General features: G+C 34.1%; 2 protein-coding genes across 2 annotated transcripts; one reads left to right on the top strand and one right to left on the bottom strand.

The window, feature by feature from the left end:
• Positions 1 to 932: 932 nt before the first annotated feature.
• LOC125865479 (transcription factor MYBC1-like) lies at positions 933 to 2450 on the top strand. The gene has a single exon (XM_049545677.1). The coding sequence runs from the start codon at positions 1479 to 1481 to the stop codon at positions 2349 to 2351; it is 873 nt and encodes a 290-aa protein (XP_049401634.1). The 5' UTR covers positions 933 to 1478; the 3' UTR covers positions 2352 to 2450.
• A 3510-nt stretch (positions 2451 to 5960) lies between these two features.
• LOC125865475 (uncharacterized) lies at positions 5961 to 10137 on the bottom strand. Its single transcript, XM_049545674.1, has 4 exons — positions 9749 to 10137; positions 8215 to 8827; positions 7729 to 8005; positions 5961 to 6209 (listed from the first exon to the last, which is right to left on the bottom strand). The coding sequence occupies exons 1-4, from the start codon at positions 9831 to 9833 to the stop codon at positions 6156 to 6158; spliced, it is 1029 nt and encodes a 342-aa protein (XP_049401631.1). The 5' UTR covers positions 9834 to 10137; the 3' UTR covers positions 5961 to 6155.
• Between the last annotated feature and the right edge of the window lie 2172 nt (positions 10138 to 12309).

The following is a 12309-nucleotide window of genomic DNA, read 5'->3' as shown; positions in this document are numbered from 1 at the left end:
ATTATGTTATCATAAGTTTGGTTAAAACACTATTGTGTGTATAATTTATAATTTTTCCATCACATAACCCCGTCCCCCCCCCCAACTCTACTAGCTACCCTATGAGTTTATGACCCCACCTAGCTTCACATCCACATGGCTCCTAATAAAACTCCATAAAAAATCTTAAGAAAAAGCATCTTCAACAGTAACATAATATAAGGACAAAAGGAGTAAAAACACACCTCAATTTTGGTGAAACTATCAGTTACACACATGTTCTTTGCTTCTATAATCCTCAACTATTTAAAATTGAAATTGTTAAATCCTTAAATATTAAACTGACATAGGGTAAAAAGATTTTTTTTTAAATAATATCTTTTTTTTTTGGTTTCTTTACTATCTTTTAGTTCTCATTTTTAATGCCATGAATATGTTTTCCTTTTTTGTCTTCATTTTTTTCTTTTAATCTTATTTTTCCTTTTTATTTCTCACCACAATATCATCATTATTTCATCATTATCATATCGATACTCAAATTCAGATCTTACTTTATAACTTTTCACCAAAAATAAAGGTTATTGGTGACTTTGTTTCAACGTTTTTCATTCATTTCTTTGTTAATCTTCGTCCTCGCTCAAATTCATATAAGAAGGATATAATTTTAAAAAAAGGAAAAAATGCAAAATATATATATACATGGCGGCGCATAAACAATATTCCATACCAATGTCCAATTTTAAGATCGATATTTATTCCACTTAAAAATAGGTTGAAGATTATAAAACTTGCACACAGAAAAGATATACTATAACTAATAATTTCGCCATAATTGTAATATGTTTTTGTGCCTTTTTTTTTCCCTCTAATAATAAAAAGCTGAAAAAGAAACAAGATCCACCTCGAACACCCCTCCACAAAACTCTTCCTCACCCCCCACTATCCATAAAATTCCCACAATTGCAAAAAAAAAATTAAAAAAAATCCAAAGTAAAACTTCATTTTCTCCCTCTTTCTTTCAATACCCAGAAATCAAGATTCTTCACTAAGAGGGAGTTGGGTGATAAAGACAAACACCCATCTCAAAAAAAAATCTCATCTTTCAATTTGTACACTTGTCTTTTTCCGACCCCATATCTTGTTTCTCTCTGTTTATCACCTGGTTTGTTTAGATTCTTTTGTCAATCTTTAAGTTCCCATAAAAGGAGAGATCTTTTTTATCTTTTTGTTTTTCTTTCCTATTTGATGGTTTAAGTTTAGTTTTATTAGTTCTAAGTAGTAATCCAAGTAGTAACTTGTTATGATTCAGGTTAATCTGTTAACCAAGTTGGAGTTGGAGTCATAAAGGTGAGATCTTGGTGGAAAAAAATCCATGATTTTGGGTTTTCAAGAAGGATAAGGAAGATGAGGATCGGGGAATCTTAGTAGCTTAGTTAGTTGGCTTAAAGGGTTCGATTCCTCAGGTTGTAATCCCCTTACCCTAACCCAAAATAAGGAAGATGAGGGAAGAAGATTCAAATTGGTTTGCTAAGTGGGAAGAAGAATTGCCTAAACCAGAAGAGTTAATGTCTTTATCTCAAACCCTTATTACTCCGGATCTTGCGATAGCTTTTGATATTCCAAACCCCACAAGCCCAAATCCTCAGAGCAAACAGCAGCAGACTCCTCATGTTCAATCTTCTCAGCCTAATTCATCAGCTGAATTTGAGTCTACTGAGCTGAATGGGGGAGGAGGTGGAGATGAACCAGCTAGGACATTGAAAAGGCCACGCCTTGTGTGGACACCACAGCTACATAAGAGGTTTGTGGATGCAGTTGCTCATTTGGGGATCAAGAATGCTGTCCCTAAGACTATAATGCAACTGATGAGTGTAGATGGATTAACACGCGAAAATGTTGCTAGTCATTTGCAAAAGTATAGGCTTTATTTGAAACGTATGCAAGGTCTTTCTAACAGTGGAAGTGGTGGGAGCAATGCTCAGTCTTTATCAGGGGCAGGTGTTGATCCAGCAATGGATAATTTGTTTGCTAGTTCACCTGTTCCGGCACATTTTCTGCATCCGGGGAGGGGTAACTCTGACCATTTCATGCCGTTTGTGCCAGTGACACCGATGCAGCATCACCATCATATGGGAGTGGTTGTTGGACACCATCCACAAGTTCAACAGCAGTATAGGCAATTTGGGTCACCGGCGAATGGACATTTTGAGCATCCTTTTCTGTCTAGGCAATCACAGCAGCAAGTTCAAAGAATGGGGACATCAGTGCATAATGGTAGTCCTGTGGTGTCATCTTATGTGGAGGATGTGGATTCAGCCACCGCCGTCAATGGGAGGAAAGTCCTTACTCTGTTTCCAACAGGGGAAGATTGATATCAGGGTAACTGTTGATTTTTAGCCTTCTATAAATCCTGTTAATTTGACTTCTATGTATTCTAGAATTTGAGTTGAATAACATTTGCGCTTTGTGTTTAGTACCCTTTATTGGATTAATGGTGCTTTAGTCTTAATATCTATATGGAGTTGTTGATATGGTCTTCAACTCTTAATGGAGCTGTGAATCCCCTTTTATAAGAATTTGGATTTGATGCCTAGTGTCAGTCCTGAAACTGTTCAGTTAGATGAATTCTACTATTGTAATTACGTTGTGACGAGTTTGACTTGTTTAATTGTCCCTTACATTTACATTTGCCACACTGAAGTATTTTTGTCGCTGTTGGTTTGCGGAGAATGAGTTTATTTTCCCCCCTCTGAAATGCCAAAATAAGTAAAAACCTGCTAAGAATCTCTGTCCTCACTTTCTTACTTGAAGTTGTAGTAAACTCGTCAAGTGCACAAGCCTTGTGAAGTTTGTTTTTAATGGTTTACTATATGTTGAAGGACTTTTTCTTATATGGTATTAGCTTCCTTTCCATCTGTTTTTCCTTCTGTGTTGAAAACTTCACTGTCTCTTGTTTTCTCTGTTGTTCGTGTTTGTCCAAATCCTCACTCCTTTTTCTTATTGTTCTGTACTCTGGAAATGGGATGGAAGTTCATCCTCACAATAAGAGGTTTGCTCTAGTAAGATTAATTCTATTGAATGACTACTACAACAACAACAACAACAACATATCTAGTATAGTCCCACAAGTGGGGTAGAGAGATTGTTTCCAATAGACGCTCGGCTCAAGAAAATCATTTCACTAAAATCAATTGCTAGTCAATCTACTAAATGAGTGTCATTGATTTTTCTACTTCAGTGGCTAGAACCATAAAAGAATTATGTATGCAACCATGCAAGACTTGTATTTCTTTGCCTCTTAAAACATACTTGCCCTATTGGACTTTCTCATCTGAGATAGAGAAAGAAGGGTCGGAACACGAAAACTTTATACTACTTGATTAACTAGGATTGGACTTAGAGTTGAGTGTCATTGCTATTACTTTGTTCCTGCTATTTGTTATACTGATCTGAGGAAATTCATCATCTGTGTGTGATTTCTTTTCTTTTTAAAAATAAGAAATTGAAGTATTTCCTCACTGGCCATGTGTAGTGTTGGCTGTATCTTCAGTATATATATAAAAAAAAATTAATTTACTATAATATCTGTTCAGTCTTTCAAGACAACTAAATCTAGATTAAATGTTATAATTATATGCAAATTGCAAATAGGTCAATAATCTTCCAACTTTCTGTGAAGTTCTTTCTTGGTCTCGATAACTGTCCCTTCCATTTTTATTTGCCATGCTGAGGTGTGTTTCTCTGTTGGTTTGGGGAGAATGAGTTCATCCCCTTTCTGAAAATCTGTCCATTTTCTCAGTTGAAGTAGTAGTAGTGCACGAGCCTTGTAAACATCTGGTTTGAATGGTTCACAATATGCCACAACTTCTCTTCTTATATGGAATTAGCTCCTTTCATCTCTTTTCGTAAGAAAACCTCACTGCCTCTTGCTTTTCCCGTTGTTCATGTTTTGTCGAAATCTTCTCTGCTTTTTCTTCCTCTTCTTTACTCTGGAAGTGTGATTGAAGTCCATCCTCACATTAGCAGATTTACTGTGCTAAGATTCAGCACTAAAATCATATGCGAATCAATCTTCTAAATAAGTACCATGGATTATTCTACTACATTTTCTTGTTATCACAAAGAATAATGTATAAACCTTTCAGGCTATGTATTACTCAATCATATATAACTTTTATTTATTTCCCTCTTTAACACATATTTTCTTTTGTGGACTTCCTCATTACTATTACTTTGTTCCTCTTATTTGTTGCTATATTGCTCGGACTCTTTAAAAAATGGCAACAATTGCATGTTGGATCCTCGGACCCGACTCACGAGTGTGACAACATTTTTTGGAGAGTTTGAGGAACATAGATTTTTTGTAGTGATATGAGCAAATTCATTGTTAGTAGTCTTAGCTGATAGAATGGTGGTGGGGACTAATAGTATTCCTTGTTCTTTCCTCTTATGTAATTTTTAAAGTATTTTCACATTGGCCATGTGATGCTAGCTGTATATCTAAAGTTTACATTATAATTTGTATTGGGATTAATCCTAAAATTCTGTTTAACATTGTTTGGTGTTGCCAACTCAAATTTTGTCATACATTAATATCTTGTCACTATCATTCAGTATAATGCCAAAAAAATCTTTTGAAAACATATAGAAGAAGATGCTCTCTCTCTCTCTTTTGAAGTCATAGAAGGCATCTTTTGAATTAAACATAACAGTCATATTTGTTGGGCTTGATTGAGTAATATATGTATTTTTTTTCAGCTTGATATATTAGGAAAAAGTGGTTGGTCGATAAATTTTTATCAGTAATTGTTTGATTGTCTCAACACTAAAAGGAGCTGTAAAAAATATCTTGGAATTCTGTTTTGTGACCCCTAAACGTTAAAAAAAAAAGTGGTGTGGATCCTATAGAAGCTATGAATATCATTGACTAGGTAATTACAGTCGGTCATACAAAATTAGGAGTCAAAAAGTGAGAAAATCCTTGCTTCTTGTTTTGTGACCCTCTAAATGCTAAAAAACAATAAAAAATGTGACGTGAATCATGTAAGGCTATGGAAATAATTTACTAGGTCATTGCGGAATATCCTAAAAAATTTGGGCCAAATATAGTCAATTAGTTGTATCTCCAAAAATTAATGAATTAATACTGAGAAAATCCAAAATTCTTGTTTCATGACCCCTAAATACGTTCAATCAACATATGAAACGGTGTTGTGTGACATCCCTTTCACTTGACATATATTTGCTTTTTGATAGTATTCTAGTTAACTTCGAATTTTAAGTCTGCCTCTTTGATTATATTAAATCTAAATCACATGTTCTTCCAAACAGATCTGATCCATTAAGGTCTTGTAAAAATTATATACAAAGTGATTTCACATTTTGCCCTCATCATGCACTCTCCTTGATATGTGGAATTATTATTATTATAATGAAGAAGAATCAAAGACTTTGCATGGATCTAAATGGATTTGCTTCCATCGTGGTTTGCCAATCAAGCGGACAGATCTATAACAAAATTTCATATTAATGTGTCAATGAACAACCATATATTAATCCCATAGAATAGTCGAGATGCACCACAGTTATTAAAAACTAAAAATAAAGGGTTTTAATATCATCTCAAACGATCCATGTGCCCCATTTTTTCTACACCTTTTTTTGGTTTTATACTGTTGGTGGGGATAGGAGAATTATTTGAAATGGTGATATGCTATTTTAGCATTTCCTTGTCCCAACTTGTTTTGAGACTTTTCCCTTTTGGCCGTGTCAAAAAAGTCCTTTTATAAAAATTAGAAACTTCCCAAATTTGACGTTCTCATTTCCCATTGACACAGTAGCCATTCCATCCCAAGTGGTTCCCCAATTCGGCCTTGCCAATCGGGAAGAGGGATTCACATAGAGACTACTACTATCCGGAAATCTCGTTCTATATTAGGCTAATGAATTGAGTATGAAAATGTAAAGTCATACAAGACAAGAATTTTAAGGGAGTAATAATAGCAAATGCATATAGTAGTTAATATGAAGTCAGTACTTAATTCTTCCACTCCAACTGAGTTCCAAAAAATGAAAGCAAAAGGGACTAATAATGCAGAGCACCAAGTATAATAGAGTATTACATTTTTAACCTAAACCAGGATAGCACTAAGAGAGAACAAAAATTACATTCACCATCAACTGTGGTTCTGGGAGTATCCAAAGCTTAGCGGTTGCTGACAGAAAGCAGGCTGCAACAAACAAAACAAGATAAAAGAGGGATTGCATTAGTAACTTGAGTTAGGTAAGACACATATCCACCACCGGGTGTTTACACCAAAGTGTTTCAATATACACACAACTATGTTTTAATCATGACCATAGTTAATATATATTTCCACTTCATTAAACCACTTTACCATGGTAACTTGAATTGGTTTGGTGTACCACTCGGTGCGAATAAGTATTGACCCTTTAGTTGCATGTAGTTAAGAGATATCACACAAATTCTCAAAAAATTATAAATAGAACTTGATAAATAAAACAGAGATCAACAACATGAACAGATGGGCAGGCGTGCGCCACCAACAGAGGGTTGATTTATGCAAATGTCCCTTTTTAGGTCCCCATTTCTGAAAGTTGTTAAATACACCTAAGAAATTACCCTTTCGGATAACACTACACTCGGCCCTAATGTTTACTCATATTTTCTCAACCTTACAGACAAAACATAGACCATCATTTAACATTTTCAATGACTCACAAAATCTTAGATTGTGGTCTAGTTTTCCCATTTACTTTAGCCGAGGGTCTATCGAAAACAGCCTCTTTACCTTCATAAGGTAGGGTGTAAGGCTGCAGATGCTACCTCTCCAGACCCCACTTGTGGGATAACGCTGGGTATGTAGTTGTTGGTCTAGTTCTCTCATAAGATTTTCAGTTTGCTCAAAAAGGAATCTCCGTAGTCCTGAGGTCTCCATCAGTTGGTAAAGAAATAAAAAAAGGGTCACTTACTAAAATAATTGTCCCATTTTCAGACAACTAACGACAATTGATGCTGTGGTTGAGACTCAAAAATGAGATCTCATACTAATATGCATACCCTGATAATATTTGCCAAGAAAGATGACATTGGTTTTTTTTATGAAGAGAAAGATGACATTGGTTATTTCTCCTTATAGCTATATTCGTTGGAATATAGTTAGTCAAAATGCAAAGCCAGGAAAAGAACACAAAAGTGCAAGATTCTAATGTTATATTAGCATCTGCCAATAATAAGACACTGGGAGCTGATAGAACAAACAGACTAGCCACACCAGAAAACATTATTATATGTAGAGACCAGCGCTCCAAACATAGAACTTACGGTAAGACATATATGGATAACTGCCAATTTATAGATGTCACTATTAATGCCACGAAATAGGAAAGAGACCCTAGAGGAACACTTCTATATCAGTTTGTATGCAACATCTTAATTATGAAAAACATAAGATTGATTATTCCATTCACCTTAGCTTCCAAACCAGAGTTCTCATATATGCCAAAACACAAAATTATATAATTTGATATAAGTGGATCCTTTGGTGCGCTGTTAAATATTATTTGGCCATATAACTCGTTTTATTACCAAAAAAGGCTCCTAATAGTCATACAACAAAATAGTTGGTGCTTTATAGAACAATGCCCCAGATATATTTGAGTCATAATGATTGCTGATTCAACTCAAGAAGGAAAATAATATCTAAGGGACATGAAGCTGATTAGTACCTGAAAGAAGGCATGTCTAACTTGATCATATGAATGTGCATAAATCATGCTCTGGGTTGGCCACTGCATGAATACTCCATCATTGGGGGTCTGATTGAATCCCATGGCATGGTACGGGCTAAGAACAGGGTTCCTGTAGTTTGGTGAAGCTTGAGCACTGGGCAGCTGATTCATCTGAGGAAAAACAGCATCGTAATGCACATATGGAGGCTGAAACTTCTGCACATCAAAAGGTGCCACGCTAAAGCACTGACCAGATGGGACACTCTTAACATATCTGCATCAGTTTGAAAGACAATTGTACCATCTTCAGACATTATTTCATGTTTTAAATTATCGCAGAACAGAGAGGAGAATCGAAAGTTCAAGATATTTAGCCAAAAGACATATATATCCTTAGTTTGAAATATAGTAAGGTAACTGAGATGAAGCATTGCAGAATATACAGATATATGAACAACTGGTTGCAGAAGGCCAATAACTTACCTAACATAATTCCGGTCATAATCAGGGTCACTCAGCTCTTTCTCCCTGTCCCTAAAGATGGCAACTCGGGAAGAAGTACCACCTTCTCTGTTGCTGATGCTTTTCTCCATATCCAAGAGTAACCTGTTTGAACATTCATTCTCATCTATGCTGCTCTTGAGGTCAGAAGCAACACGAACCAAATTGTCTCTAGTCTCAGAGTTAATAGGACTATTAAAAATGCGTGCACGTGCCCTGTCATACTCCTCTTTTCTCTCTTCCACAGTTCTTACTTGACTGCGTTTTGCACCCAATTCACTATCTTTCGAAAAGGTGTTACTCGGCCTTGGTTGTATTACTATTTTCATCTTCTCATATTTGTCACTGTCAGATTGTTTAGGTGGGACATCCGATAAACGCACAGCAGGGTATTTGCTTTCAGGTTTTCTTGTCACCAGGATTTTGGCTCCCTGACCATCCACAACATTATCCTGAACCATAGTCTGCAAACCATAGTGTTGAGCAACACGGTGCGCAGCAAGACGAAGGTAGGAAGTTGGAAAATGTGGCAACTCAAACTGTTGCACGTCGGAACTTTGCAAGAACTTCTGAATGTCGAGTTCCATTCTTAGAACTGGCCAAACAGCAAGGAAAAATCAGACATAAATACTTCTGTCTATAGAGTAATTATTCTATTGAAAAAAAGCACACAAATATCAAACAATGAGCACGTTGGTGCACAATAATCTAATATAACACCTGCCAAAAGAAGAGCTCTGCACACTGACAAATAAGTAGGAATTGATATGAAATAACTAGTACTAGCACGAAAGATAAACTAAATAAACATGTCTCTAAATCAACAGAACAAATTATCAGCAAAGCATTAAATCTTCAACTTCTATGCTAATTACCTTTGTAATACTCTCACAGACATACTCAACATACATCATACAGCTTTTTCTAGTACTATAACACTAAATCAATATAAAACATTCATGCTATCAGTCAAGCATGGGAGCAAACCAAAGTCACATAAAACCCAAACACCAATTCTTATGCAACATACATCTCCACACATAATAGTAAGTCAACATACAACAACATACCCAACAACAACAACTACCAAGTGTAATCCCACTAGTGGGGTTTGTGGATCATAAAGACCTTACCCCTACCTTAGGAGGTATAGAGGCTGCTTCCATAGACCTCAGCTAACAAAAAAACATAAAGAAACTAATCACCCATTCTCCCAACAGGATATTTAGCTTATCTGCAACTAAATTCAACTTCTAAAACCCAACAAAAGTACTAACACAGATATCAATACACAGCTTACACATAAACAAGCTCAAATGACTATCATCAGATTCAGATCTACAGCTATAACCATAATTCCCAACATCCACAACAAATCCAGATCAGCAAAACCAAAACCAAACCCAATTCTACACAATTAAACAAAAAAAAAAAACGAAACCCCTAAACCTAACCCTAACAAATACGAAACACCCACAACTCAATTACACGAAATCCGTTCGAAACTTGCACTTACTGGTGAGACGATGACGTGGGTTTTGAAGGGCTTCAACCAAGAAAGGATCCACCATTGACAAATAAGCAGAAGAACCCGAATCCATTGTTAAAAAAGTAAAAACTCCCTAAAAAAAGATATGTATAGAAGGATGGGTATATATGTATCCAAAAATTGGAATACAAAAGGGTTTTTTTCTTCTTTTTTTTCCTTCTTTTTTCTTCAACCCCAAAAGGGATATGAAGAAGAAGAAGAGATTTTCTTTGAAGAACTCTCTCTTTCTCTTAGAGAAGAAAAAAAAAGAGAGAATTTTTGAGAAGAGAAAACCCTTATTGGCTTCTTATCCCCCAACAAGAAGAAGAAGAAGAAAAGGGTCTCATTGTATTCAATAGGGATTGGGTTTTGTCTTTTTTTTCGACTCCTTTTGAAAAAGAAAAAGAAAATTAACATATTATGGAACATGAAAAGCCAATTTAGCTAAAATATCTCTTTGGGGAAAAAAATAATTACACAGTTAAAAGCTTCCTTTTTATTTGTAAAATTGCTATAAATAAAATATGGAGTGTAATAAGAGGTTTAGAGTTCAATTTTTGAATATAAAAAGTTTCGTATCCACAGAGAGGGGTGAAACTTCTGTAGCGAATACGCTTTTTTTGTTTATAAAATTTGCTATAAATAAAACATATTAGTGTAATAAAAGAAACGTTTTGTTGATAAAGAGAGGTAGAAGTTCTAGGGTGAATTTTTTAGATTAGTTGAGTCGATTAATTTTAAAATTTTGAGATATCAATCGTTTTGATAGAGAACGATAAAATGTCATAGCAAGCTTTCTATGATGATATATGTTGAGGTGATAGATAGATTTTGAAGCTTTTTTTTATATGAAATGCTAAAATGAGTCAAACTTAATAGTAAGTTTTGATGGAACGGATTTAAATTAGTCAGAGTAGTAGGTTTCGCATGGTGATTAGCGGATGTTTGGAACCAAATGAAGAAGAAAAATGGGACAAGTTATGATACTAAGTGGATTAGCAGATATTTGAAGCTAAAAGAAGAAAAAAGAAGAAGAAGAAGAAGAAATCAAATGTTTCGAGCTTGAACCCTGAGAATAAAAGAAAAATTCTTATTGGAAGTATTGCCTCCAAAAATGGATTATGCAATGCTCAAAATCTGGATATTATTGGAGACCATGTCATCTTCTAACTTTCATTTTTAAAAAATAATAAGTCAAATTGTATGTATCATGTGGTATTGATTTGTGTTATACTAATGTATGTTTCCCAGCTAAAATCAGTATAAAAAAATTGGTAACCACACCATGTGGTTTGATTGATCGAGATTCTATTTTAGTTGTACTATGTGTTTAAAAATATAAGAAATAATATGTTTAATAAGAAAAGGAGTATTCATTAGTTGAGGAATATTTTGATAGTTTTTAATAATTTGTGAAGTTTTCAAGTTTATGAGAAACAATACAATTTAAGAGATTCGAATTTATTCAAACAAAACTTCTTCAAATCGATTTGATTTCAAATAATATTTTATATCATATGTCCAAACCAGACCTGGCGTTAGTAACTTTTCTCTTTCGTTCATTTTCACTCATTTATCACACATTTTCACTAACACATTGCAAGCAACTCTTCACCCATTTATTAACATTTTCACTACTAACAAAATCCATTCTAATAGCTAAACTAGTTTTATTACTACTATGTCGTTGTTATCATCACCGGCTAAATTCGATATAAGCATGGCGTGATTATGATATCCTAGGATCATTCATTGCATCTGTGTAGCGACTCTGTTAACTTGTTGCTCTGACAGATCAATGGACAAGATGACTTTCTCTTGATTCCTGAAACTCATGAATATGTATATCTCCAAAGACTATTTATATCAAAGCCAACTATTTTTGGAGACAATCAAAATGTGATCAAAACTCAAATAATTCGATATTTTATGTAAGAACTAAGCACGTTGAGGTGGATCATCATTTCATCCAAGAAAAAGCTCTTGATGGAATTAAGAAATACTTTAAGTACGAAGTTAAGAGAAGATTGTTTTGATATCTTCACCAAGTCATTTTCTAAAATTTCAGTTGAATTTTTCCACAATAAAACTGAGATAGCTTTCAAAATCTTATTTTAAGGTGAAGTGTGAAAAAAAGTTAAAGATGAATTTTTTAATATCATAGAATTTTCTAAAATATCATAATGTAGAAAGTTATTAGACAATAGTCATATATTTTTATAAAAGCTTACAAAAAATCTTATTGTTATATCTTGAACAATTTTAGAACCATCAATAACCAAGTATAAATATGAGTGGTCTTCTACTTTGTTATCAAATTTAAGGAGTCTTTTTCTATTAACAAGGTTCTTTTGTATATGAAAAAAAAAAATCTCCGCGGAAGGTTTCTCAATTTATATTTTTCTTATGTTGTTTTTTATAATAACAATCTAGGTAAAGAACGCTATCATCCTTTAATATTCTTTTTATAAATATAAATTACTAATAAATCAAAAAAATTAAAGTAAAAATATCCCATTTTTGTGAAATAGAAATATTCTGAATAACTT

This window comes from Solanum stenotomum, chromosome 5 (assembly GCF_019186545.1).
Source record: "Solanum stenotomum isolate F172 chromosome 5, ASM1918654v1, whole genome shotgun sequence".
In the NCBI taxonomy this organism is placed as follows: Eukaryota; Viridiplantae; Streptophyta; class Magnoliopsida; order Solanales; family Solanaceae; genus Solanum; species Solanum stenotomum.
The sequence above is the reverse complement of the archived record's forward strand: the minus strand, read 5'-3'. Positions and strand labels throughout refer to the sequence as shown.